We start from the raw sequence: 26,949 nt of genomic DNA on the forward strand, positions 1-26,949 counted from the left end.
GATTCTACCAGATTATATCTGTCTGTTCATCCACCCACCCAGTCACCTTTCCATCATCCTGTTTGTATTTGGGAGCAATGTGAAATCTCATCTTGCACTAACAAACCAGATATAAGTAGGATTTGGGAGCTTAACTGTCCTTTTTTTGGTAACAGTAGTTTATACGCTACAGGCTGATGGTGTTCTGAGAAATGAGATATTTCCAAAGAAGTCTGATAGTAAGTGGACATTCACCATAACCAGGCTCTTTACTGAATTGTTTTAGCTCATCCTCACAACTGCCAAGGAAAGCAAGTATAGATTTATATATTCAATGGATAAGGAGACAGAGCCTTTGAGGTGTAAATAGGTCCATGTTCACATACCAGTCAGTGCCTTCTCTCCCACAGTCCACCCTGAACCTGTCTGTCATCAGTGCCTGTTCATTTTACCACCCATATCACTGTCATTTTCTACCATTACAATGGCCACAGCTCTAGCCTAGCTTCTATGATCTCTTCCTTGCTCTGATTACTGCTTCCAAAGCATTCCCTCCCCCGTCTCTGTACCTGAACCTAATGTAGAGACTTCCATTTGCTTCTTTCCAATCCACTTGCCTTCTTTCCTAGGAACAGATCCCTCACTGCACGCAGTTTGACAAGACACTCCGTGCCCCATTTCCCCAATGCCCGGCAGCCTGGGTGCAGCCACAGGACTAAATTCTGGCTGAGGAGCGTTAAGTGGAAACTGTTGGGTTTTAAGAGGTTTCTAGGAAAACTCTTAAAAAAGACAGAGATCTGGGACCAGGCCACTTTTTACACTTCCTCCCATTCCATTTTTCTTGTTGCCTTGAATTTGGGAGTGATTGCTTGAGCTCTAGCAGCCACATTGAAATACGGAAAATTGAGAAGTAGAGAAAAAAATGTTCTGTTCCTGATGATTTTGTGGAGCTGCCATGCCAGCCCTGGATTGCCTCTCTCCTGGTTTATTTTACATAATAGTAAAGCACACTTTTCAATGTGTAAACTACTGTGGTCAGTCTCCGTAATCAGCAGCGGAACACAGTTCCTAATTGACACAGAACTCAGGCCTTCACATCTGTCAGCTTACACTTGAAATTAATAATGCACCTTTTGAGGGCAGTTCTTTTGCCATGAATGGTGGAGGGCTCAAAGGGTCTTCAGAAAACACTTAATCCTGCAGGGTAGATGGGAGAACTATCAATAACCTTGCTTTACAGATGACGAGACCAAGGCTCAGGATCATTCAGTTAGCAGATGCTAGAGAAAGGATGAGAATCCAGGTTTCAGGTGATGTTGAGGAATGACAAGGGACTGGGACTATGATGTGAGCTATGGGACTTGAAAATTTCACACATGCTGGCATACACATGTGCATGCATACAAATGCTCACACATGCATGTATGTGCATGCATAGAAACACATACACAATTAGAATCTAGAGTGGTCTCCTACTTTTGTCTGTCTTCATGCCACCTACCCTTTTCTGATAACAAAACTCTTCTCTTTTGGAAACTGTCTCTTTTCCAACTGAAGCTCTCAATCTCTGGACACATGATCCCACTTAGTTCTTGATCCCACCCACACTGGACTATGTGAGGGGTCCAGAAGTGGCCTTGTAACTTAGTCAGACAGAGTTCTTTGGGGACTGCCACATAGTCACTCTTTGTGAACATGGACCTATTTACATCTCAAAGGCTCTGTCTCCTTATCCATCAAATGATGTAAATCTATACTTGCTTTCCTTGGCAGTTGTGAGGATGAGCTAAAACAATTCAGTAAAGAACCTGGTATATGGTGAAAAGCCACTTGCTATTAGACTTCTTTGGAAATATCTCATTTCTCTGGACACCATCAGCCTGTAGCATATAAACTACTGTTGGAAAAAAACTGACAATTAAGCTCTCAAATCCCACTTAAATCTGGTTTGTTAGCTCATTTGTTCCCCATCGCACAGACAAGAGGTTTATATCTCTGATTTTTGGAAAAGCCACTTCAACTGATTTGTGTGATAAAAAGACAGACTTGGGGATAGTTCTTATTCCTTATGTGTCTCTAAAACAGCAACTGTAATTGATAGGGTTAAAAAAATCTAAAATTTCTTCTTAATCTGGCAATCTTAAAAACGAGAGACATTTTTACTCCAACTTGAATCAAGAGTTCATAAACCATGTGAAACAGAAATGTTTGAATGTGGTCGTGGTATTTATTCATAGCATATTTTCACAATGTGTTAATAGTGGCGAAAAGCACATATTCATACACGGAGTATAACTTCTCCTGGAGCACTCTGGAGTTTTTGGGGGTTGGAGAATACTGCCTGGTTTTTTTCTAATCTCTTTGGTGTTAGAAGTGGGCAGGATTTCTCCAAGCAAGTGTCTGCCAGGGGGCATTGGCAATGACTTCCCTCTGATCAGGTTGGAAGGGCAGAGAGACCGTGGCTTTGGCACTTCCAATTTGGAAAGGAGTAACAGAGTGGATTATGGATGATCAGAAAGACTCAGGTGTCTTGTGCTCCAGAGGTCGTTTCTTGCCACAAATACCAGTTCCTGCAGCAGCCGTGAACACCGGCAGAGTCTTAGGCTCAGGGCCTGAAGACAAGTCACGTCACCAGCCAATGTTTTCATGTAAGAGGCAATGACTAAGAACCTGGTTCTGAACTTCTCCAGATATTCCGGGGCTGCTGAAGGTCGTCCCCATCCTATGCATCCTCTGTCTTGCAACTGGTAAACTTGGACATCATTTCAGAATATCTTGGCAAAATGCTGAGAGGACCTTGCTTTCTCAAGGTCACTCTGTGATGAGGTTGCTTGTGGAAACCTCCATTTACCCACAGGAGGCCTGAGGCACCATGAACTGAAGCAAAGCATATTAATAAAAATAACAGTGAAGAGAACAGAGTACAACTCTCTCCCAAAAAGGGCATGTCCCAAAGTAAGGGTAAACAGCTGGTCTTATTTTATTAAACGATTATGTCCATTGGAAAAAGTCCTTCGGTTCCTCCCTTTTACTAAGTGTGTTTACATTTCTAAGTCTGATGATCACTTAAATATTAGCACCAAGGCATAAATTTTGTTCCCAGAGATCACATGAAACTGAATAGATACCTAATGTAATTAATAGCTGGTATAACCTGTGACATCACTAAATTCTTTGTTGGCTAATGATGCTTTCATAGAAATGCCAAAAATACCCCTGTAGCACCTTGATAATGACTAGATTTTTAAAAAAAAAAACAAATTACAATTTAAAACATTAACAATAAAACATTTACAGATAGAACGTAAACAATAGTGTACCGTGATGAAGGATCACTTTTGTCATAATACTACATATAATGTAGAGTACGTAAAATGCAGTGGTCTGACTGCAAGAAACAAAATAATGCAAAAAGCAGTCATAATAGAATCATTTTACGTACAAAAATATTACATACATCACAATAAATAATTCAAACATAAATATTAAACTTTACATCATTAGGATATTCCACAGATATACACACACATATACAGATATATGTGTGTGTATATATGTGTATATATGCATATGTATATGTACACACACACAAGCGTACAAGGCCACACACACATGCACACACACGCCCAAATTTAAGGTGGAGGTATTGCATTACTATCCTTCATCCATTCCATCGTGGCTTCCTCTTCAGAGCACCTGAAAACAAACAAATCAACCAAGAAAGGTAAATCTTCTGTCCCAAATGCCATAAGTCAAGAGTAGGTAATCTATACATTTTTACATATAGAATTTAACAATAATACATTATTTTCTTTAGATTTTAAAAGTAATGTAAATCTGCTATCAGAAACATGTCCATTTCAGGAGAGCATAAAGAATGAAAAAATCACTAGCTTGAAATTCCCACCTAAGATAACCCTCTTCAAATATTGGTATATTTTCTTCTAGGCTTTTTTCTATACATATATGTAAATATCATGTAAAACACATACACATTATTTACTAGATATACAATATGTAAAATACACATATAATGGGGATTTCTAGTGGATACTTGCTGACTTTGCCTGCCTTCATCCCATCTCCCCATTTCTGATAACAAACCTCTTTTTGTGCTTTGGGAACCATGTTTCTTTCAAATGAAACTGTCAGTCACTCAACTCTGGGTGGATACATGATGTCCATTTCCTGGACATTGTGACTGGTTCAGGAGTACCTGTGTGACTCAATCAGAGCCAGAGCCATCTCAAAATGGATGCTGGAGGTGAGCATTTACTTGGCACAAAGAGCTGTTAAGGATGATGTAAGCCTAGAGCTGCTAGGGGACATGGTGTGGGGGAGATGATCTGCCTGAGAATGAAGCCATTTAAGGGACAAGCATTGCTGATTGATGAAGAAAGAGTCAGGTGACTTTGAGCCTCTGGATCCAGCCATGCCTGAAGCCAGACCACTGCTTAGATGGCTCAGTTATTTAAGACAACAAGTTTCCTTTTTTCTTTTGCATCTTGCAGTGGAAATAATCCTAACTTAAGACCACAACCTTGAATAAGATGTTTAATTAAACACTGAAATACTGATTTATAAATGTCAACTAGGTACTCCTGTGTCAGGATCGTGAAGTGCTTTATGGGGTAATGGGCCATTGGAAACCTGAGGACAGTTGTAGTGGGTGGTCACGTGAGTAGGCTGAATTCACCTCTTGTAGCTGAGGGCACTGGGATGAGAAAAAGAACGACCAGTTCAGTCCTCTGTCGAGCAGAGGAAGCACCGGCTGGAATAATGTAGTTAGACCAAGGGTTATCAAATGTTAACATGTATGACTCTCCTGGGGATTTGTTAAAATGCAGATTCTGGTGTCATAGGTCTAGGGTGAATCCTGAGATTCTGCATTTTTAGCAAGTTCCCACTGTGCATTGAAAGTATGTGTAACAGTGCAGTAATGAGAACAGTGGCTTTGGTCTGGGTTCTGTCAAAGGATCTCATTGTGCCTACAGGCAAGATACTTAACTGTTGTCTTAACTGTTGTGGGGCCCAGTTTCCATTTGTAACATGAGGATCACAGCCCCATCTTATGGCTTTCTTGTGAGGATTCAATGAAATAATGCCTGCAAGGTATGCTTAGCATGGTGCCTGACACCTAGGGAGCAGTGAACATTCTTCTCCTCCTTCCTCCTCCTTCCATCCTCCTCCTCCTCCCCCTCCTACTCCTCCTCCCATCCTCCTCCTCCTCCCCTTCTCCTCCTTCTTCCCCTTCTTCTCCTTCTCCCCCTTCTTCTCCTTCTCCTCCTCCTCCTCCTTCTTCTCCTTCTCCTCCTTCTTCTTTCCTCTTCTTCCTCTTCTTCTTCCCTCTCCTCCTCCTCCTCCTTCTTTCTTCTTTTTTCTTCCTCTTCTCCTCCTCCTCCTCCTCCCCCTCCCCCTCCTCATCTTCCTTCTTCTTCCTCTTATTATTATTATTACATTATTATATTCCTAGGCAGTATTTTGCAAAGATTGATCTAAGTCATCTGCATCAGAATTCCTTGCACTACAAATACAGATTCCTGGATCTACTAGAGACCTAATGAAGCAGGACCTCTAGAGATGGATCCCACTAAGCAGCATTTTTAATAAGCATTGCAGGAAAATATGATGCAGGAAGCCTGGGGACCTCAAGTGTGAGGACAGATGAGCAGGAGAGGAAAAGGTGAAATAGCGTTTAGATGCTTAATAGTCACCTGTCTGTGGGCATCAGACCTGGCCACATTTGGAATCATTAAGCCACAGAAAGAATGAGATAGAAATGTAGAGAGAAAGAAGGAAGGAAAGAGAGAGAAGGAAGGGAGGGAGGGAGGAGGGAAGGAAGGAAAGAGGGAAGGGAGGGAGGGGCAAAGAAAGAGAGCGAGGAATAGAAAGAAGGGGCCCTGACTGGTGTGGCTCAGTAGGTTGGGCATCATCTTGCAAAGCAAAAGGTCACTGGCTTGATTACCGGTCAGAGCACATGCCTGGGATGCAGGTTCAGTCTGGGTCTGGGCTTGTGCGAGAGACAACCGATCAATGTTTCTCTCTCACATTGACGTTTCTCTCCCTCTCTTTCTCCGTCCCTTCCCCTCTCTCCAAAAATAAATAAATTCAAAAAATCTTAAAGAGAAAGGAAGGAGGAAAGAAGGAAGGAAAAAGCGAACTTACCTTAACTAAAGAACTCGAACTTCCAGGCCAGTGCCTGAGGACGGAGTACATTTTCCACAGTAACCACCACATGTCCCTACAACTCGGGTACCATCCTGCAAGGAGATGCATGATCTTAGACTACCTGCTCGATTAGTGTCTCCAGGACTTGCATGGGCTTTTCAGGAAAACGTTCTTGGCGCCTACAAGAGGTAGACCTTCTGAATGAAAGTGAAGCCCAGTCGGCTCACCACGGTGTAAAGCAGGGTTGACGGCCACTGGGCTCAACCCAGCCAGCCACCCACTTTTGTATGGCCCACATGTCAAGAATCATGTTTACATTTTTAAATGGTTAAGAAGAAGCAAACCGAAAATACTACTTCTTGACATGTGAAAATTTTATGAAATTCAAATTCCACTGTCCATTAAGTTATATTGGAACATAGTCACGTTCATCTATTTGCCTAACACCTACAGCTGCTAGCATGCTGCAATATCAGGCCTGAGTACTTGTGACAGCACTCTTGCTTCACATACTATGCAGCACATGGCACATCACAGTGACACTGTTTCAAGGTGACTGTGTTTTGAGTGCCATACGTATTGCTATACCATAGCATTGTTTTATTTATTTTTTATTACCAGTGTATACCATCATGCTAAACAAGAAGAGAAAAGTGGACTCTGAATGTTACACCTTTAAGGTACAGTGATGTGTGGATTATTCTGTTATAAACAGAGGGCAAAACATTGAATTTATCACACAATGTCATCCCAGCTGTGCTAGAAGAGACTCTACACCAACATTGCCAAGCAGCTTTTGCCACAATATTCCCAACTACCAGGAAAATTATGGTCAGAAGTTCAGAAAATTTAAAAAGAATAGCTCACCATAGGATAATTTCTTACAAAAATAAAAATGAGTAAAAATAAAAAATTAAATGAGTTATTTCGTTTCCAAGTGGCTCATTTGTTAGCCAACCAATGGAAACAGTTTACCCTTGGTGAGTTAATGAAGCCTTGTTTTATTGCAGCAGCTGAAGAAATGTGTCCAGAGAAAATAAACCCAGTTAAGACTATTATCCTTTTGGCAAGAACAGTTACTCAAAAAGTTAACATTGGCAGCAACATTAATTAATCAATTAAAAAAGGAGACAAATAATTTTGAGTGATTTTCTTTGGCTCTTCATGAACTGACACATATTACTGTACTTTTCAATTGTTTATTGGAGCAGATGCTGCCCAGTAAGATGTGACAAAAGAATTTGCCTCTATGAAGAGTCCATGTGAACAACTTTGAATGAGAAAATTTAAAAAAGGGTGAGAAACACAAGTGCAGAACAACTGAGTGGAACCTGTAGGATGGGCTGACAACTGAGAGTGGAGGAAAACCTCGTGGGAGCAGAAAGAGCCTTCGTTGGTCAAATCCACAAAGCTTGTGAAATGTCAGATGTTCAAAGCTTATTCACTGTGTCATCCATGAGTTAGTGCTCTGTGGAAAATGTTCAAGTCTCTTAGGGGATGCAGGACCAGCAGTGTCCATGATGAACTCCTTTGCTCTCATGAACTTAATTAACCGTCATCAGTTTTGTAAATTTTTTATCAGATCTAGAAGCTGACCAGCCTGACTTGTTCTACTATAAGCAGTTTGGTGACTTAGTAGTGATTATGTTTTATTGTGAGTTTTTGAGCCCAGTGCTGGCATTAGAATTTTTCTGAACGAAAATTGCTCTCAATCACTGTGACTGAACACTTAATGGCTTTGGACATTAGCTTTTGCTACTGACTTGATAGCATTTCTTAATGAACTGACCCTAAAATTACAAGGCAAAACTGCCACTCACAGGCCAAACTCATACTGTGGTAAAGTCATTTCGATAACAGCTAACATTTTTGAATCATAAACAATAATGAGCTGTTTTATGAACTTCCCATCTTGTTCAAAGATTAAATGAGAAGTGACATCTCCATCCCACGTAAATTCATGGTGGAGATGTTTTCCGAGCTTGAACTGTGGTTCTAGCAGTATTTTTTGTATTTTGATGTCAGTGCAATGGAGATTTTCAAACTTCAAAAATCAATTTAAAGAGGCAATTGAGGAGCTTTAGCTCACCTTCAATTATAAGTGATTAACCCACAATGTAAAGACATGTTAGCAAATATCAAGAGAAAACTCTAATAGAATTCTGTAAGTGCTTGCTAAGCATAAATATGATCAATTAAAATTATGTAATTATGGACTGTATCATTGTTGGCAATGCTTATTTGTGTTAAAAAAATTTATATAATGATAAAAATCACACTTCTAATCAGCATTTAAAAGTAAATGTTTATAATCAATTTTGATAATAGAGAACACTAGTTAAGCAAAATGTTATTTTCTCAGTATTCTATTCTTTACATTGGTAGAGTTATATTAAAAATATATTCAATTATTATTATTTTAAATTCAACCAATAAAAACTTTGTGCAAATTTAACTCTTGTCATATAAATACATATATAATAAGCCCTGGCTGGTGTGGCTCAGTGGATTGAGTGCCGGCTTGCAAACCAAAGGGTTGTTGGTTGGATTCCTGGTCAGGGCACATGCCTGGGTTGCAGGTGGGTCCCCAGTCGGGGGTGTGCAAGAGGCAACCACACATTGATGTTTCTCTCCCTTTCTTTCTCCCTCCCTTCCCTTCTCTCTATAAATAAATAAAATCTTAAAAAAATAAATACATATGTAATATCATTGATTTTTGCCTGTTGGCTGGCAAAATATTTACTATCTGGTCCTTCACAGGAACAGTTTTCCAAGTGTAGATATAAAGTATTTTGTGGTCTCTCCAGATAGCATTGTCTCCCTCTACTCTGACCCTCTCCTGTCTGAATGTCTTTGGGTTGTTTTTCTGACACGCCCCTCACCACACAGGGCCTTTGCACATGTCATTCCTCTACCTGGTATTCTCTTTCTCCTCCTCTCCCCCTCTGTGTGCACAGGACCATTCCAACTTTTGACTGGTAGATTCTTCAGAACCCAACCCAGAGGACACTTCCTCTGAGATACCCTCCTGACCCAGTTACCTGCTACATGGCATCCTGTAAAATTAGGTAATTCTTTCTTTACATCTGTCTTCCTGCTACAGTGGAAGCCCCGTGATGGCAAGGCAAGTCTTGTTAAAATCCAAGGGTCTCCAGAACCTAACAGGGTGGGGCAAAAGTAGGTTTACAGTTGTTCATGTGGAAGATAATACAATAATTAATACATAATGTAAGAATAAATTCTGTATTCTCGCACTCACAACTGTAAACATACTTTTGCCCTATCCTGTATTGCTCAGAGTGATACTAAATCCATGTTTGTTAGATGGATGAATGAAAGAGGCTGTAGCTGAAGTACCCTTCTTTTTGACCTGCAATTCAGATTGCACTGCTAATTAGTTCTCCTAACACTGTGCCATGCGATGAAGAACTTCTTTTTTAATTGTGGTATCATATCCCAATGTGTAAATTTACCATGTCATGCTAGGGGCCCCTCACCCTCACCCCTTCACTCCTGCACAGTGTTCGGCATCTTAGGTGTTTCCCGTAGCCCACTCTTGGGAATGACACTGCGATGGACCATACTTGTGTCTGCACTTCAGGATATCTTTGGGCTGCACGCACAGAACTGGGTCAAAAGGCATGAAGATTTGGCTCTTTTGGCCAAACTGGGAACGTCTCTTGCAAATAATGGGTGATCTTATCTAAAAAATTGCCAATTTAACAAATAAAGAGAATGAAATAGTTTCTGTCTCTCTCTTTAATTTGCATGCCTTGGATTATTAGTGAGATTGAGTTGGAGATTTCTATCACCCTCATGGCCCTGGTTGTAAGGGCACAGGATAAGTCTGCATCTAGTCTGACAAAAACCAGCTAGATCTGATGCCAGATCAACGTTCTAGCCAGGAACCTTCTCCCCAAGTTGAAGTATCGGGCTAGTGGTCTTAAGGATGCCATTATGTTACGAATGACTTCTGTCTCATCAAAGTTTATGTTTTACCTAAACTCTCTTCTGCCCTAGACATGAGATAACTGTGAGACAGCTTGTGCTACCTCTTTAAATATCCTTTAAGCCTCAGTTTCCTCTGGCATCTGTAAGTGGGGATAACATCAGTCTTGCCTGACAGGCTTGCTGTAAATCAATGAATGCATGTCGTGCTTAGCCTGGGACTTAGTCTAATATTCGTGTTCAACAAACATTAGCTGTGTTTATCATACAGGTACATTTTATCTGTGGATTTCCATCATTGCCTGCATTGCCTGTTTTCATGGAGATGAGGAAAAGTCTGGGTAATTATAAAACTGCTGATAATGACTTTGCAATTTTCATGTTATATCATTAATTGGGACTATGTTAATTTGATTGAGATAAAAGCTGATTCAAAACTTATTTTTAATATAGTAAAAATAACTGAAAAAATGCATATCATAAACATGATTATCATGGAAACAGTGCCTATTTAAGAGAAAAAGGTCTGTTTTCCAGTGCTTTAGAAGCACCCACTCACCCTGAATAGAAAGAGTAGTTGTAAATCATTGTTATTTCTTCATTAAAACAAATGAAGTTTTCTAAAAATAAAGCCTATGAATCTTTCAATGAATATTTTGTTAGCCAGTCTGGTTTGAGCTCTTACATATAATTAAGATGAATGACTCTCTGCTCCATTAAGGACAGTGTTTATATTTCATACATTTTCCTAATTTCTCTTGTTTTCTCAGTCAGTATGAAAGGGAAGGTTTCCATGTGACTTAGGAAAGCCAGCACATCTTGCACTGAAGTGTGCTTAAATGTTGCTTTGGAGTGTGCTAGTGGTGAAGTTGCCCATAAAACATGGTATGTGTATACACACATTTTCTAACATCACCCCAGACAGTTAACATAAATATACATATATGTATAAATGTTGTCTAATTTCTATAGGAATACACAGTACATATATAAGATATGACTTCACAGGTCTGTAGTATGATGTTTATACTTGGTGGATAGTTGAATTTTCATAGTGAATTGCGGGTTAGGAGGCAGTCCGTGGTGAATAGAGGAGACCTGATTCTGCGCACACACACACACACACACACACACACACACTTACTTCCTGTTACTGTCACCCTGCTCACTGTGAATGAACTGAAAGATGGGCACTGGTTCATTACCTCCTCTATGGCAGTATAGCTTCACTCACTTTAATTTCAGAGCAAGTCTTCAGTGTGCAGCTCTTCCCCGGCACAAGGAATGTCAGCAAGGCCCTGGGGACCCCTGCTTCCTTCTGCCTGGCTCTGAAGACTGTTCCAGAAGTGACTCCCAGGCAGAGGGCCACATAGCAGTTCTGGGCACGGGCGTGGAGCCGCAGGGCACTTCTGGATGGGCTGCGGGCCTGTTCAGATCCTGAGCACATCCACCACATGTTGAGTGTGCACAGAATGTTACTGCAGGGGAGCTCAGAATTTCAACATTTTCTCCCCAGTCTCACATCTGAGCCGTGCTCCCCTTTCTGTCTTTCTGTCCCTAACATTCAAGCAGAATAGAAAAACATCAGCCCTTGAGCCACACAGGTACAGCTAAAGCCTTTGTCTGGGAGTCTGTCCCTAGGCCAAGGGGGCGTCCCACATGCCTCACTCCCGGGGGCGGTGGGAACTCAGATGGACAGAATGCACGGGGTGGGGGTGGGGCGGGCTGTGGGTTCTAGCCAGGCCCAGGCTCAGTCTTGGCTCAGACTTGACCTTCCACTCTTTATCTCATGCAAGCCTGCTTCCTTTGTCACCTCAACCAACCTCTAAAACCTATGGCAAGCCTCAGGGCTGTGAAAATGTTGTAACATTAACAGCTAATACTGATGGGGGCCTGCTGATTGCCCTGTGACATGCAAACAGCTTTGTTTTCCTAACTTATTATTATAAACACCGTGGGATAAGGGCTACCAAGATTTCTATTTTATAGATAAAGAAATCAAGGCCCCCCAGGAAGTTTAATAACTTTACTAACATGGCAGAGCTAGAAAGCGCATGCTCAGCTGATCCAACTTGACATGCTCAGGCAATTCAACTTAAGAGTCCGCTCAGTGGCCAAGCTTTGCAGCCAACAAGGGCTGGCTGCTGCTGGGGGAGCAGGGTGAGGGGAGCATGAATTCCACCACCAAAAACATCACACACCTACTTACCCTCTATCCACCTTCTCAAGTTACCCGCACAAGAATTTGATGTGAACGCTGGAGGAATGGGATTTGATGCATGTAAGTTGCCCAATACATAGTAGCTATTCTGGTTATAAAATTATATTTATTAGTTAAGAATGGGACAGTTCTTTATATTACACACATGGGAGGTAACAATGACCCTGCCACTGAGACTTATTTTTACCAGTTTTGTTCCTGATGGTGAGACACCATTCCTGCCTCCCAAGTGGTTCGGGAGATTCAGTTTGATCCTGAATGACTAGAATTTTCCTTTAGTTTTGCTTGGAAGAAATATTTTATTGCCCAGGGGGTTTGGAAAAGTGAGGTTTTCATTATGTTTTTCCCTCTGCAGCTCTCAGCAGAAAAGTGAAGGAAAGTGAGGAATGACCGTCTGAGAGCTGAGTCACAGCAGGGCTGTTTGGAGAGGGCTGTGACTCCTGGTGGGGGGCCTCTCAGGGGCAGGGGCCAGTAAGGGTGGGAGGAGGGCATGGAGTACTTTTCCAAAGAGTATTTCATGGGACACTGGTTGTTCATGTCAATTAAAAGGTGTAACTTTGAAAAGAAGATTTTGTGTCTGGTTTAACTTACATCAGTAGTTTTCAATAGCTGGTCCTAGGCCAGGGCATCACATCACCTAGGAACTTGTTGGAAATGTCCATTCAGGGCCGTCCCTCAGCTGGCTGTGTTTAAGTCGGTCCTGGGGGGGTTGCTGATGTAGGTTCAGGTATGAGAACCACTGATTTAGGTGAACTCTGGTTTGAATAAAGCCACACTGGATACTTTATTCCAACCCTGATATCTCAGTGCTTACTGGGACTCTTCAAGGAGGAAATAAAATAGCAATTTCCTTCCAAGTGTCTTTGTGGGGACCTATTTTCATGGAGCGTCCCTAGCGGATGTGCCTCTGTGGACTGCACAGTACGTCAGGCCTGGAGAACTGCATTTGTAGAGCCTGCCTACAACTAGAGACTGCTCAGTTCAGGGGAGGCATAAGGAATGCTCCACACTCCCTGGAGATTAATTTTGAGCTCAGGCTGCCTGAGCTGTCATTGAACACCAAGGTTGAAAAAGGAAATTCTGACAGGAGGTTGTGGAACCAATTCCCTCCAACACAAGGGGAACTTGGCCTCAAGGCTTGGGGAACAGCTCGATGACCTGGGCCGGGTAGTAAACATTGTTTCCACAAGGCGGCGCTCCCGCTGTAATTATTTTTAGCTTAATGCTTGGGGAATAGCTCGGGGATCTTGGCCAGGTAGTAATCATTGTTTCCATAAGGTGGCGCTCCCGGCTATACTTACTTTCAGTTTCCCGAATGAAACTGCAATACTGACTCTGGCTGCCAAATGGAGTTGAAACTTATGTTACACAGTTTACATAGATGACTTCCTACATAATCATACTTCATGTCTGACTACGTTTTGGGCAGTTAATTATTTTTTTGTTCCTGTGGGTCACTGAAACACAGTAATATATGGATCTTGGAGGGCAGGGATAGGAAAGAGCTTTACAATTTCAGGGCACATTCTAAAGCCCATGTGTGCTCTCAGCTGTCTTTATTCCTCAATGCAAGGAAAAATATGTAATGGTTAATTTATGAGCAATCAATGAGATTAGAGGTGACTTAGAGACAAGAGGGAGTGAGATAGTTTTGTTTTGTTTTGTTTTTCATATACACAAATATAATCCTGGCCACTTAAAACAAAGCATCAGGAAACTCAGACTTTCCAGGGAAGTCACAATTGGGTGTTTCTTCCTTTCCTGGGGGAAGCAGAGAGAGCTGCTTCTCTATAGTCTGATTTTGATAGGGTTTAGCAAATAGAAATATGGGATGCTCAACAGAGCTGTGTTTCAAATAAACAACAAATGCTTTTTAGAATAAGCATGCCCCATGTGATGTTTAAGACAGTAAATACTGTTCCTTGTTTACTTAAAATTCAAATTTAACTGGGCACACTGTATTCTGTCTGGCAGCCCTACTGTAGAATAACACCCCACTTTCCAGTTCTCTCTTTTCCCCCTCCCCTCCTCACACTTCTGAAGGGACCCTGACAGGGGTCATAGGTAGGCAGGACTGGGGCCCTAGGCCATTTTCTGGTAAGTTTCCCACTTGTCCACAGGTCAGGGTTACTGCCGCACATTTTCAGAACTTCTGAGGGACACTGTGAAGGGCGGAGGTTTCTGCCCTTGCTGAACATTAGAATCACCTCGGCAACTCCAAATTCTACCCCTGCTTCAGAGCTTCCCACTCAGTGACTCTGGTGGGACCAGGGCACTCACATTTTCAACTCTTCCTGGTGATTCTAACGTACATCCAAGCTGAGGTCAGGGCTTAAGCTGCACCATGATAAGGAACAACCGGGCGACTTTGTCCAGCTGTAGAAGCTGACTCAGAGGCTCCAGGGCCACAGAAGGTGCATTTCAACAAGCTCCCAGGTGATCCTGATTCTCTACATCACTGATTTTTCAACCAGTGTGCTGCAAGAATTTTTAAAACATGCGATACCTGTCTATTTAGTCTGAGGCACTGACCTCTTTTCCTTTAGACTGTCAAATAACAACATGACAACAGCCAACCCGACAATAGCTGTCTGGTGTGAATGAATCAAAATTACCGCTTACTTATTTTTTTGGTCAGATCGGCAAAAAATATTTTTTTTTGGTGTGCCGCAGAATTTAATAATTAGTTTATGTGTGAGTTGAGATGAAGGTTTAAAATCACTGCTCTACATGGATCATACCTTGCGTAGCGAGATTTTAGAGCATGAAAAACATTGTTGCAGAACCTATGACTGTTCCTGACTCTCCAGAAAGTTCACCTAGTTATCTTTTTCTTTCAGCTCTATTTGCATTTCAATATTTCTTAAACATTCTTCTCCCGAGGTTCATAAAAGCAAATCTTATCTTGACTAATTGCAAGGAGTCTGATGCATGCACTCTCTTAGAGGCTGCTTGCTGCTTCCAGCTTCCTGGCTAGCATCCTTCCAACAACCCTGTTCGCATGCTCCATCTCCAGGGAGAATTCACCCGAAGACAAGCAAGGCTCTCTCCTGCTCACCTATACACCCTTCGCCTTTGATTTACTTCCTAAATTTTCTGACACTTTCCAAAATGGTTTGAAGAATTGGGGCAGCGCATTCTTACCACCACAGAGGGCAGAAGGAGGAAGAGAGGGAAGACTAAAGAAAGAAAACAAAACTTATCCCCTAGCTAATCGGTAACCTTACCGGTGACTTCTTAATGTCGGAGACAGCATAGTTCCCTTGTGATATCCATCTGGCAGATTCAGTTACAGAAAGGCCTGTTCCATAAAGGTTGATGCTAAAACGACCCTGGAAAAATGGACAACGAAAAAGATTTTTAGTACAGGTGACGCCCTAAGCAAAGGCCACACACACGATACTTTTATCATACTTAATCATGCTTGATGTCTGACTACGTTTTGGGCAGTGAATTATTTTTTTGTTCCCGTGGGTCACTGAAACACAGTAATATATGGATCCTGGAGGGCAGGGATAGGAAAGAGCTTTACAATTTCAGGGCACATTCTAAAGCACACATGTGCTCTTAGCTGTCAACTTGGAAAGGAGATGGGTAGTAATTAATAACGATAGCTACTAATTATTGAGGGGCTTTTTTTGGGGGGGTGTAGGTCTGGGGCAGGCACTTTACAAGTATCATCTTACCCATATTCGCAAGAGCTCTATGAAAGTTTTCTCTACAGATGGGGAAATTGAGGCCCAGCAAAGGTGATTAATTTCTTCAGAACGCAGTGCGAATCTAACTCAGATTTTTCTGATTTCCAAGTCTTCACTCTAGCCTAACACAGCAACCCTGATGTTGCTCACAATTATCAGATTCCTTCAGGAACAAAATGCCACAGTGTAATTTTTCTAACAAGATGTCGCTGCCAAAGCTTCCTGGGCTTCAGCTCCCCGCGGGTCGGGGCACTTCGCGGTACTAAGCACAGCAGGGCGGGACTTCAAAGGAGAGGCGCGGTCTGTCTCCAGGACCGTCAGCAGAGGGCGCGCGTGGCCCGCTCCAGTACCCTGGGACCCGCCCGCCCCCTTCGGGCCCAGGGAACCCACAGCTCCCAAGAGTCTCCAGGGTCCCTTTGGATACCTGACCTCGACTGTTTCCACATTGATTTCTAAGGAGACGGTGCAGCAGAGATTTTTTTTTTTTTTTTTTTTTTTTTGCTTTTCCCATCTGTCTCTGTTCTTTCTCTCTCTTTCAAAAATGACTCTGCAAAGGCAACTTGAAATAGTGTCTTCCTGAGGTTTCTTACTCCACATGAACAGTTTCGAAGTTAAAAATGTTCCGCATGAACACGCTCAGTGTTAACGCTTCCTCTCTGAGCCTTACACCCCAGTACTTTGTCAAAAGTCTTTCATAAAGCAAGAAGGCGCCGTGAGCTGGAGACTCACAGCCAATCAGCCCTGTGTAAATTCAGCTCTTTCACTGGCAATGAGACGATGGATACATTTTTTAGCCTATGAGAACCTCAACTTGTCCATCTGTAAAATAGAAGGTAGTAATAGCCCTATTTTCTAGGGTCTGATAAGCGAACTGAAGCAGAGCTGGAGGATAATGTTTGGTGTGTTAGCTTTCTCTGAGAGGTATTTCCCGTAAGTTCAGGCTGAATTAGGAGCAGATTTGTGACATCCGCCAGGCTGGAGGGGGAAGTAGGAGGGCAGACTTTCTCTGGGTCCTGACATACAACTTAACTTTCTCAGATCTAACTTGTGAATAAGAGGGGGTTAGATAGAAGGTATTATCCACCTAACTCATTATCTGACAGAGAGTAACTGGTATTTTAAAATGTGTTCTCTTAATTTTCTATGACAGCACTCTACAGTGCTGGGGGTGGTTAATTTGAGTGGTCTTAACACCCAGGTGTCCCTGACTGTAACTGTACTGAGGTGCAAAGCCCTCCTTGCCCAGCTTGCTCAGACACTGGCTTCTATGTGCTGGATCTTTCCCACCAGACCAAGTTCTTTTATCTCTCTGTCATCCCTGCCCTGAGGAGGGTGTCCACCCCCACTCTGATGTCCAGGTCATACTGTTGCAAAGGTCCCCTCTCACTTCTCTCTCCCCAGCCTGCTTCCCAGGCACACTGCTTGTACTACCAGCACTTCAGGTGGACTTGATATGCTTAGATGTCAGCGTTGTTAGAAGATCCAGTCCCCTGACCCAGCTTCCAGCCTGAGAATGCCCCCCTACCCCCTGATCTGGGTGTCTAGTGTCTGAGCATACTACATACACAGATCTACCCTCTCTGAGCAGAGCAGGGGATTTACCTGAATGGAACACATCTTCCTCCTTGTTCTCTTTCCCCTTTTCTGGTTCAGGGTTCTGCATTGTGAGTGAAGTGCCCTAGGTGATAATTGGCCCTCTAAAAGTTGAGTACTGATGGAGGAGTAAAGACCTCATGTCCTTTCTAGCTCTGGTCTGGGACATATTTGCCCCCAAAGCCTTATCTTCAGAGTCCAACGGGCAGTAGTTTTAGCTACTACTTTCTGTTGCTGATTTAAAAGAGAAAAAGTAATTGAGTCATGCATATACTAGATGACCCAGAATAGTTTCTAGAGGTATGCCTTAGACAGAGTTTGTTCTCTGCTCAGACAAACGTGAACACTTCAGAAATCTTGTCTGGAAACAGGATCAGCCAGACAAGCATGTCTTTCATTTGTAGCCAGACACCTGGGGTCAAATCCAGCCTCTACTAAGCACCAGTGGTATGGGTTTGGACAAGTTATGCAAACTCTCTACACCTCAGTATCCCCATCTGTAAACTGGGGAGCATTCTCATGTAATGCTGTAGGAATTAAATGCTACGCTGACTTAGAAATGCTGAGCATAGGGCCTAAAGCCTAGTGAACACAATAAATGCTACTAATACGAGCATCAAAAAAATGAATAATAACGTCATATCCACTGTGATCAGGATTTTTTCTCCTTCATTTATTTTTAAAAAGATCTTATTTATTTTAGAGAGAGGAGAAGAGAGGAAGAGAGAGAGGGAGAGAAACATCAATGTGAGAGAGAAACATTTATTGGTTGCCTCTTGCACGCACCCCAGATGGGGACTGAACCCACAACCCAGGCCTGTGCCCTGATGGGGAATCGAACCAGCGACCTTCCACTTTGTAGAGTAACCCACACTGGTTAGGGCTAATGAGGCCTTTTTAAAAAAAGATATTCTGGCTATATCTTAAGGCGGGGGCTTTTGGGGAGCCCACTTTTATTGATAAATAAATCCCCAAAGCAACAGCAATAGATGAGGAGAAAAAAGCAGACTGTCAAACAGAGGGCACCCATCTACTCTGGTTTCTGTGCAATCACTAGGTCAGGATAAACCATCCACTCCCAAGCAGCTCACTCAATTGTGCTTTCCAGACCTTTCCTGGAAAACTGATTTGAGAAACTCACGTCTTTCAGTTATATAGTTGGTTGTTCAATAAATGTCTAAGGAAAAGAAGTATCTCATGTGGTTTGAAGAATGGGTTAGAAAAAAATACAAATTAGCCCTTCACTGGCTTTGGTTTTTTCATTTAGCAATTGCCTCAGTGTCAGGATTTAGCAAATCAATCAGTTCATTGTCTATGAATTATTAAAACAAATGAATGCAAATTAACTTCATTTGTTTAAGCTTCCTAAAAGATGCGCATATAGAAAGAAGTGAACCCTGAGACTTGAAAAAGGCAGGACAGGACCAATCTATTAGCTGTTAAAATGCAACCCTCACCAATGGGGATTTTGAAGTCATGAACTGCTCTAAAGAAACTACACTTCAAAAGTTTTCAATTCCTGGGTAATGGAGAAAAGGCCCTTTTTACCATTATGTCCTTTGTTTATTTTCTTTCTCTCCTGAGAGCTTCCTTTTCACTTCTCTAAAATGTTTAGCAATGCTTTCTAAAGCTTGGGACTGAGAAAATACTTCCTTAAAAGAAAATTCAGATGTGTTTGTCTTTGGATGGTCCCTGTGGTTGGGTGTAAATCTTTCCTGGGGTTCGGAAGGCATCACCCAATCCTCAGACTTTCCAAGGTGCACAGGCAGAACGGGAAATTCCAGACACCAAGTTTAACAACAGCCTTGTGAGGAACTTAAGTGAACCAAAGAAAAAATGGGGGCTAAGTTCTCCTGACCAGAATCACCTAACTCATTGTTCGTCCTGACTTCTCACTCCAGAAGCTTCTTGCAAAGACTGATGGCCGTCTTACCGAGTTAGCTCAGGCTGAGGGTTACAGCATGTTTCAGAAGGCAAGTTAAAACCTGTCACACCTCTGAGGAGAGAGACAAGAAGGCGTGGAACTGCAAGATGGGCAGGAAGACTGCTGTCACCTGCGCTGCTGAGGAGTGAATACAGTGGAAGACATAGTGTTCTTGGTCTGAACGCTGCACGTTTTATATACATCTGCAGTCAGGGTGACAGCTTTTTTTATCATGTAATAATCAGGATTATTAACGCTGATAGTGGTGTGTTGGAGTCCATTTGTACTGGCTTTTGAGAGCTGATTGTATCTCTCCCCAGCTCTCCATTTAGCAACATAATGTTGATGGCTTGAAATCAGTAAAGCAGGTGGGCAGAATATACTTACACCATGGAAATCAGCAAATGCTACAAAGTAGGGCGTTTTTTTTTTCTTTTTCTTGGAGAGCCAGTCATTAAACATTTACCAGCATGACACTGACTTCATAATACTCATTTTATTGGCCTCGTCATTTGCTTAACCAAGCTGTCTGCTCCCCAACATCTAATTTGTTTCTAAATTTTTACCATTGTAATAGGTGCATTTTGCTGAATGTAGAGGTTTGGCATGTAGCTATGATCATTTCTTTAGGAAACACTCCTAGGAGTGGGATTAGACGATATTAGAAGCTGTGAGCATTTGAGGGGCCATGTTGCTTTCCACAGCGGCCATGCTAACTGCATTCCCAGGGACAGAAGCTGCCCAACGAGCCCGGGGGCAGGTTCCCAGCTTACCTGTGGGCACTTGCTGGCACTGTAGCAGTCCCCAGCGGTGGCAAAGGGCACGGGATGCCCTTCGCTTGTCCTTGCAAACAGTAAGTCAGTGGCTGTCGGGTTTGGAGAAGGGTGAAAGGGAGAAGAGAGGTGACAGTGGCAGGGACAGGACGGGACCAGATATTAGCAAGGAGAGAGCAGGGAGAAAGGATAGTAAGAGACACAGTAAGAGGAGTGGGGAAGGAAAAAAAAAAAAAAACAAAAAAAAAAACCCAACACAGTATGATTAGTGAGCAAATGGATCCAGATGTGCTTCGCCTGTTTCCTCATTATATCGTGGTTCCGAGAGCCTCTCCCTGGGTTTTATCAGTCCTGTCTCCTCACAGCAAGGGAGCCAAAAAGGGGGTTCAAGATAGCTTTGGAATTGATTCCTATATAAATAAATATGTAAACTGCCTTGCTTAAATGTAATGCAATGGGATGACTGTGAGCCTCCTGCGTGCGGTCTGGCCCCCAGGGCTTCAGGACAGGGGAAGTAAGTCAGAATAGCATTTCAGCTACTTCCGAGTTACTCCCTGAGGCTTCCTCTGTCCTCCCGTGGCCCAAGCACTATTATTGCCAAAATGTGGAGCAATTAGAACCCACATCTTGAAAGTATTAATGGCAGCTTCTCAAGTTTGGGGCTAACTTCTAGGGTTTGTTTTTTTCTTTAAGCCAATAAAAACATGGCTCATCTTGTAGCTTCTGAGACCAGCTCTGCAAACGGGGAAGGGGGATCAGGGGACAAACAGAATCCTGCAAAAACCATCGCTGGTGGAACTGGAGCCAGAGACAGACTTTTACCATCTTGCCTTGTCTTTCTGGAATCTTCTGCAGTTAACCACATTTTGGTAGGAGGAAGATCTGCGTCCCCCATCCTGCAGGAAAGGGGCCCTGGCAGAACCAGGGTGGGGGGTGCAGGGATGGTGGGGCGTTTCTAAGTGAGAAATGGTAGACCCTCTGCCATTAGCCCTAATCAGTCTAGCTAAAAGCAATGAAAAATATATTGGTACAAATTACATTTAATGTACCTCAAGAGGAAAGCAATGCAGTATTATGGGTGCAGTGTTAATGAGGAAAATTAATTATTCATTATTTCTGTTTTTCCTCTGTTCCGGGGAACATGTTTGGCTATTGGAGCTGTCTTTAACCACTCCTATGATTAATGCCCTTAACAAAAACGCAGTGTTGGCCAGAGTATGAAACCAGCCCATGCGCAGGCCAGTTTGAAAAAAGGTAATTCTGTGCTCCATTTTTCTTGTGTAAATCAATAATAAAATAAAATTAGTTTTATGTCCATATATGTGTGCACATTGCACTAGTGGGAGCAGGTGGGGAGCAAATGCACCACATGAATCTGTCAGTTTTGGGCTTTGTGTCCGCTCTTTCTTCTCACTCAGAAACACCACTACCATCCTTGTTATGCCCACACAGGTACTGTCTGCCTGGCTAACGCCTACTTGATCTCAAGGACTCAGTTTTGATGTCATATTTTGGGGATGCTGCTCTGACTCCACCACTCTAATGGGGTCCTTTAATATGCTTCCATCTCCCCTGTTCATTTATTCTGAACCGCACATCTGAGGGAGCACCTGTACCAGCACTTTCCAGGCTGGGGTACAGCCGGGGACAGAAAGGAGCATCCCTGCCTGTAGGTACCTTAGGACAATAGGTCTACTCCCTCTTTGCATCCTGGGCTCCTTGCTCCAGCCCCCATGCTGACTGAATGGAGAGACCAGAGAGCACATTAATCCTTGATGTCCCACGGAACTTACTTATTATCTGCATGGTGATCAGGTCTATTCTGATTTTCTGGAAGCTGGAAAACCCAGCTGCTGTGTAGTCCTTCCGACACTGGCAGTCATCGCGTCGGCTCCCGTTGTAGGGACATTCGGTTGGGTTGTGCAACCTGCATTACAGAGAGAATATTCCGATGGGGATGGGAAGGTATTTCCAGGAGTCCCCAGGAGCCTGGATCCTCTGCGCCTGAGCTCTCCTACCTGTACCCATAGACCTCGGAGAAGTTCTCAGAGTCACCACGGACCAGTGTCAGGTATTCCTTGGGGTGGTCAGACTGCATCCCTGCGCAGAATATCTGAAAGGCAGACCAGGAAAAACCCATGAGGGTGGCTCAGAAAGGGGGAGATGAGAGCCAGGGCCACTCACTCTGAAGACGTTTGAGGAATAAGGCCTGATGTCTGATGAGCACCTTCAGGGGCTTTCCTTTGATGGTCAGAAAATATTCACCGTCTTCGGTGGCACCATTCAGTCTTTTTACCTCCTTGCAGTTCTGGGGTAATTCACCTAGAAAACATGAGATGCAAAAGTGACATGTGATACTCTGCAGTGGGCCATGTCTCCTTATGCAATTAATTAACTGTTTACACTGAAGCTCTTCAGCAAAGGGGACAATTTCTTTCCTTTCATTTTTTTAAGAAAAGATTTTATTTATTTAGTTTTAGAGAGAGGGGGAGGAAGGAAGTGGGGAGAGAGAGACATCTATGTGCCAGAGAAACAATGATTGGTTGCCCCTCACATGTTCCCAGCCAGCGACCTGGCCTGCAACCTAGGCATGTGTTTTAACTGTGAATTGAACCGGTGACCTTTCGGTTTGCGGTACAATGCCCATCCTACTGACCCACACAAGTCCGGGCAAGGGGATGATTTCTTTAAAATAAACTTTATATTTCCAAAATGGGCAGGCAAACAAATAAACAGAGAAATGCTTTTCTTCATGCTCCTGAAAGATGGCTTCACTCGGCCAACTTACAGTTATAGATATTATGGCAGGTTTTTCTCTCTTCTGGCTTCAAATCAGCAGGACATAAGTGGCTGGGCTGGTCCTCATTGGTTAGACATTGCACAGATCTGTGCCTCACTCCAACGCCGCAGGACACCGAGCACTGCAAACCAGAGCAGAATCAGTGCTATGGTCGCTGAACCCGGGAGCCCTGGGCTTCTGTGCTGTGGTGCCCAAGTCCTCACAGCACGTACAGTGTGTCATTTAGACCCTCTGCTGCTGAAACAAATAGCTAACATGTTGAGCACTGACTATGGACCCATCTCTTGTGCTGAGCTTTATATATATATATTTTATGCATACCTACCCATCTACCTACATAGTTACATATGTAGTCATACATATGACATATATAACTTTATATTCTCACTTAAGCCTTACAATAACCCTAAGATAGTACTTCCATTATTCTTGTTTTACAGAGGGGAGAATAGGGCTCAATTGTTAAGAAATTTGTTCAAGGTCATGGTAGAGCCACGATTCAAAAGCTAACCACCTTCAGCTTGTCCTGCACTTTTGCCTGATCACTTTGTGGCACTGAGCAGTCAGGAGCCAGGGGCTGTCAAGGTTTCCCAGGGCAGCCCCAGTTTAAAACATTCTCACTTGTACCCCTATTTCAACGAAGGATTCCTGATACAATGTGGAAGGACTAGAACACACTGACTTCTTAGCAACAGAAGAAACAACGAAAACTTACTAAGTGACAAGGTGCTAGGTGTTTTTTAATTTTAAATTGTGGAGAATACATGAAACATAAAACATGTCATTATAACATAAGTGCTTTTTCTGTATTAACCCCTTTTGTCTGAATCGCAACCACCCATTTTGCAGTTCACTGAACTGAGACTCAGAAGCTCTGTGCTGGACCAAGGTCATTTGACAGGGAAGTGGCTGAACTGGGAATCAGACAAAGGCTGCCTGGCTTCAAAGTCCAGGCGCTAAGCACCTGGGCTGGCCACACTGCCAAACAGGCCCATTTCAAGTGCCAACTGCTGTTTCTCACCACGGTCTCTTCGAGAAGGAGAATAACTTTGGCTAGGTCAGGCAGGCTATGCTTAAGATGGGGTTTGTGATCCGAAAGCTTTCCGATTTGATGAGTCAGTCATCTACTTACGCTTCCCCAGTTGCCCACTCTCCAGGTGGCTGAGACGGGGCACTCCCTCAGGTAGCAGGGGTGGACACTGGGGGGCTGCGTGCCTGGGCAGTTGGTGGCAGCTTGGTGGCCATACTCATAATTCTCCTTCCCAGTGTAAATCTCGCTACAGGAGACGAGCCTTTGCTTGTAGCCCTTTCCGCAGGTCACTGAGCACTGAGGAGAGAAGGGTGAGGGGAGAGGCTGGAGCAGGGCCTGGGGGCAGCCCCAGCACACCCACGCCTTCCGCCCGGCAGGCCGAACCTGTGACAATGCTGCTGAGGCTCTCGGCTTTTTAGCTGTTGCACTTTGGACAGCAGCCCCAGCACACAGGACATGGGCATCCTACGTGACGGACCGCTGCCGCGGCATAGGTCTAGTGCTCCCACTGCCCGTCTGCCGTGGGAGGAGCGCCTCAAGCCTCTTCTCTGGAGTTCAAGGGCAGAGGGAGGCGGGGAGGGTGCGAGTTCCAGCTGTCATTGGTTCAATTTACAGCTTGCACAGCCCACACACTGGCTGACAAATCATGTTTTTCTAAACCTACAATGACCACATCAGAGAACTGACCAAGTGGGATGGAGAGAGAGCCAGAGTCCATCTGAGGAGAGTGTGAAATCCAAGCACTCAGCCAAAAGAGGACCCTGGGACGGTTTCCTTTCCTACTCAACGCTGCCTGCTTTTCCATCTGACCTCCAGCGAATGTCCTTCTCTCTTCCCTCTCCCTGGCTGCATATATTGATTAAAATGTTAACTTTCTGCTTCTCTCTCTTTCCCTCTCTATCATGGAGTCATTTAGCCTTTTTTGCCATAAGTAGAATGCATTTAAAAATACCCAGAGATACAGAAAAGGAGAAGGAATGAATGTCTTATTAATGTCCCCGCTCCCTTCTGTGAGGGGACATCTAATTGATTAGTTATAACCTGTTCAATGTTCCCCAGCTAAGTATTTTATATAATATGTTATTTAAAAATAAATATGAATTATAACAGATTTAGTTTTGATAATATTTTTAGTCAGAGCCATGAAATAACTGGCCATCCCCAGTGAAGATGCCACACAAATTAAGGTAGAACACGAGGCTTTTGAGACCTAAGGCTCTCTGAGGAGGGAGGGGAAGCCGCAGTGACAGTGTGCGGCTTGCAATGCGTGCCCCTTTTCTGACGGGAGGGACTGAAGCTTCCATCAGTTCTTACTTGCTATTAAAAGCCGCAGTATGCTCTTTCCTAACGTCTCCTGATCTCTTACTTTAAGCCACATGGCTTTCCTTTCCCGAAACTTTTCCAGGGAGAAGGCTTTTCCTGAAGCTGTCCCCCGAGGCAGGAGGGAACAGGCCCAGCCAGAGGCACGCAGAGCATTCCTTCCAGCTGGCTCAAGACCTGCGTAAGCTATGCTATGGGTACATTTCTTCCTTCTTTGGCTGCACTGTTCAAATGCCCGAAGACTCAGCTGATGCCAGGCCAGGACAGTGTGAGGCTAGTCCGGGGTATTTCATGTGTAGACAGATGGCTAACAAATGCTCTGTTCACACTGCAGTATTTCAGAGTGTCCACCCCAGCGCTGCATGCAGTGACCTCAGTCTGTATGGATTCAGACAGGGCTGTACGTCAGAGAAGGGAAGTACTGGGAACTGGACCCCTGCAAAGCAGAAACCGAAGCAGCGCCATGGCCACTTATGCCACGATGCAGTGGCAGATAGGCATGTGCTGATGGAACGGAACCCAAATATGGCCAGGTTTTATTCAGAAGCCTCCACATCTCTGAAAACAATCTGGAAAGAATACATGCTGCCACTGGTTTCCTTTATTCATTTCAGATTAGAGGTTAGATGTGCAGGAGGTTTGTCTCTGGAGAGCAGAGGGTGGACAGAGTTGTGGGAGGCCTTACTGTTGATTCTCCCTGCTTCGAGGTCACACGCTTGTTTCATCATGAATGTGGCTTACTTTCTAATTGGAAAATAACAGTAATGTAAAGTGAAACAGTAAGGATGTGGGCTCCTTGCCTCAGTAATACACTCAGGCCCAACAGGGAAATGTATCAGCCAGGGCTGAGGGAACCCCTGCTTTCCGACAGGGCCCCAGCCATCTCAGATTCAGGAGGGGCCATGTGCAGACAAGAGTACCAAGAACCCCAGGTGACAGGGCTCCTCTAGAGGGAATTCTGGCTGCATCCCTTTGGCAATATTTCTCTTAAAGGGTCCCTTCCCTATGTTCCTTGTAACTGTGGGAGGCCCTGTCTGTAACCCTCTAAATTTTGCTTGTACATTTGTAGATTTTTTAAAATCTATGATACATCTGAGAATTTCCAAATGTGTGGTAGGCTGTGTTTTCCTCTTCCTTCTTTTTCTTTAAAAAAAATTGTCTCTCTATCTCATCTTTCAGGGGTTAAGATTAAGGTTTTACTAAAGTTATAGTAGTAACATGGCTCAAGTCTTAGAAGGAAAGCGAAACTCCTTTAGCAGAATAATAACAACACACCAAAGACTGGCTGAGGTGATGGGAGTGCCCCATGCACAAGAGGGGCTTCAGCAGCATCCTTGGCCTACTAGGGGGCCTCTCACCTCCCCAGGTCATGACAGTCCAAAATGTCTCCAGACATTGCCAAATGTCCCCTAGGAGGGAGAGGTGACAAAATCCCTGGAGTAGAGGGAAGGATGGAGAGGCAGAGGTAGGAAGGACTTTAGGATCACCTTTAGCA

General features: G+C 43.6%; 1 protein-coding gene across 1 annotated transcript in view; it reads right to left on the reverse strand.

The window, feature by feature from the left end:
• Positions 1 to 3,654: 3,654 nt before the first annotated feature.
• The window catches only part of ADAMTS9 (ADAM metallopeptidase with thrombospondin type 1 motif 9), a 161,909-nt gene continuing 138,614 nt past the window's right edge, over positions 3,655 to 26,949 (reverse strand). The window contains exons 31-39 of the mRNA XM_054595028.1: positions 24,237 to 24,431; positions 23,093 to 23,225; positions 22,532 to 22,626; positions 22,323 to 22,417; positions 22,098 to 22,231; positions 20,305 to 20,396; positions 15,544 to 15,648; positions 6,145 to 6,239; positions 3,655 to 3,675 (exon numbers count right to left, since the gene is read on the reverse strand). Coding sequence (XP_054451003.1) covers positions 6,150 to 6,239; positions 15,544 to 15,648; positions 20,305 to 20,396; positions 22,098 to 22,231; positions 22,323 to 22,417; positions 22,532 to 22,626; positions 23,093 to 23,225; positions 24,237 to 24,431 — 939 coding nt within the window. The 3' untranslated portion in view covers positions 3,655 to 3,675; positions 6,145 to 6,149. The remainder of the gene's footprint in view (positions 3,676 to 6,144; positions 6,240 to 15,543; positions 15,649 to 20,304; positions 20,397 to 22,097; positions 22,232 to 22,322; positions 22,418 to 22,531; positions 22,627 to 23,092; positions 23,226 to 24,236; positions 24,432 to 26,949) is intronic.

The sequence above is a fragment of the Pteronotus mesoamericanus genome, unplaced genomic scaffold (genome assembly GCF_021234165.1).
Source record: "Pteronotus mesoamericanus isolate MK-2021 breed Mesoamerican mustached bat unplaced genomic scaffold, CSHL_Meso_final scaffold_54, whole genome shotgun sequence".
Classification (NCBI taxonomy): Eukaryota; Metazoa; Chordata; class Mammalia; order Chiroptera; family Mormoopidae; genus Pteronotus; species Pteronotus mesoamericanus.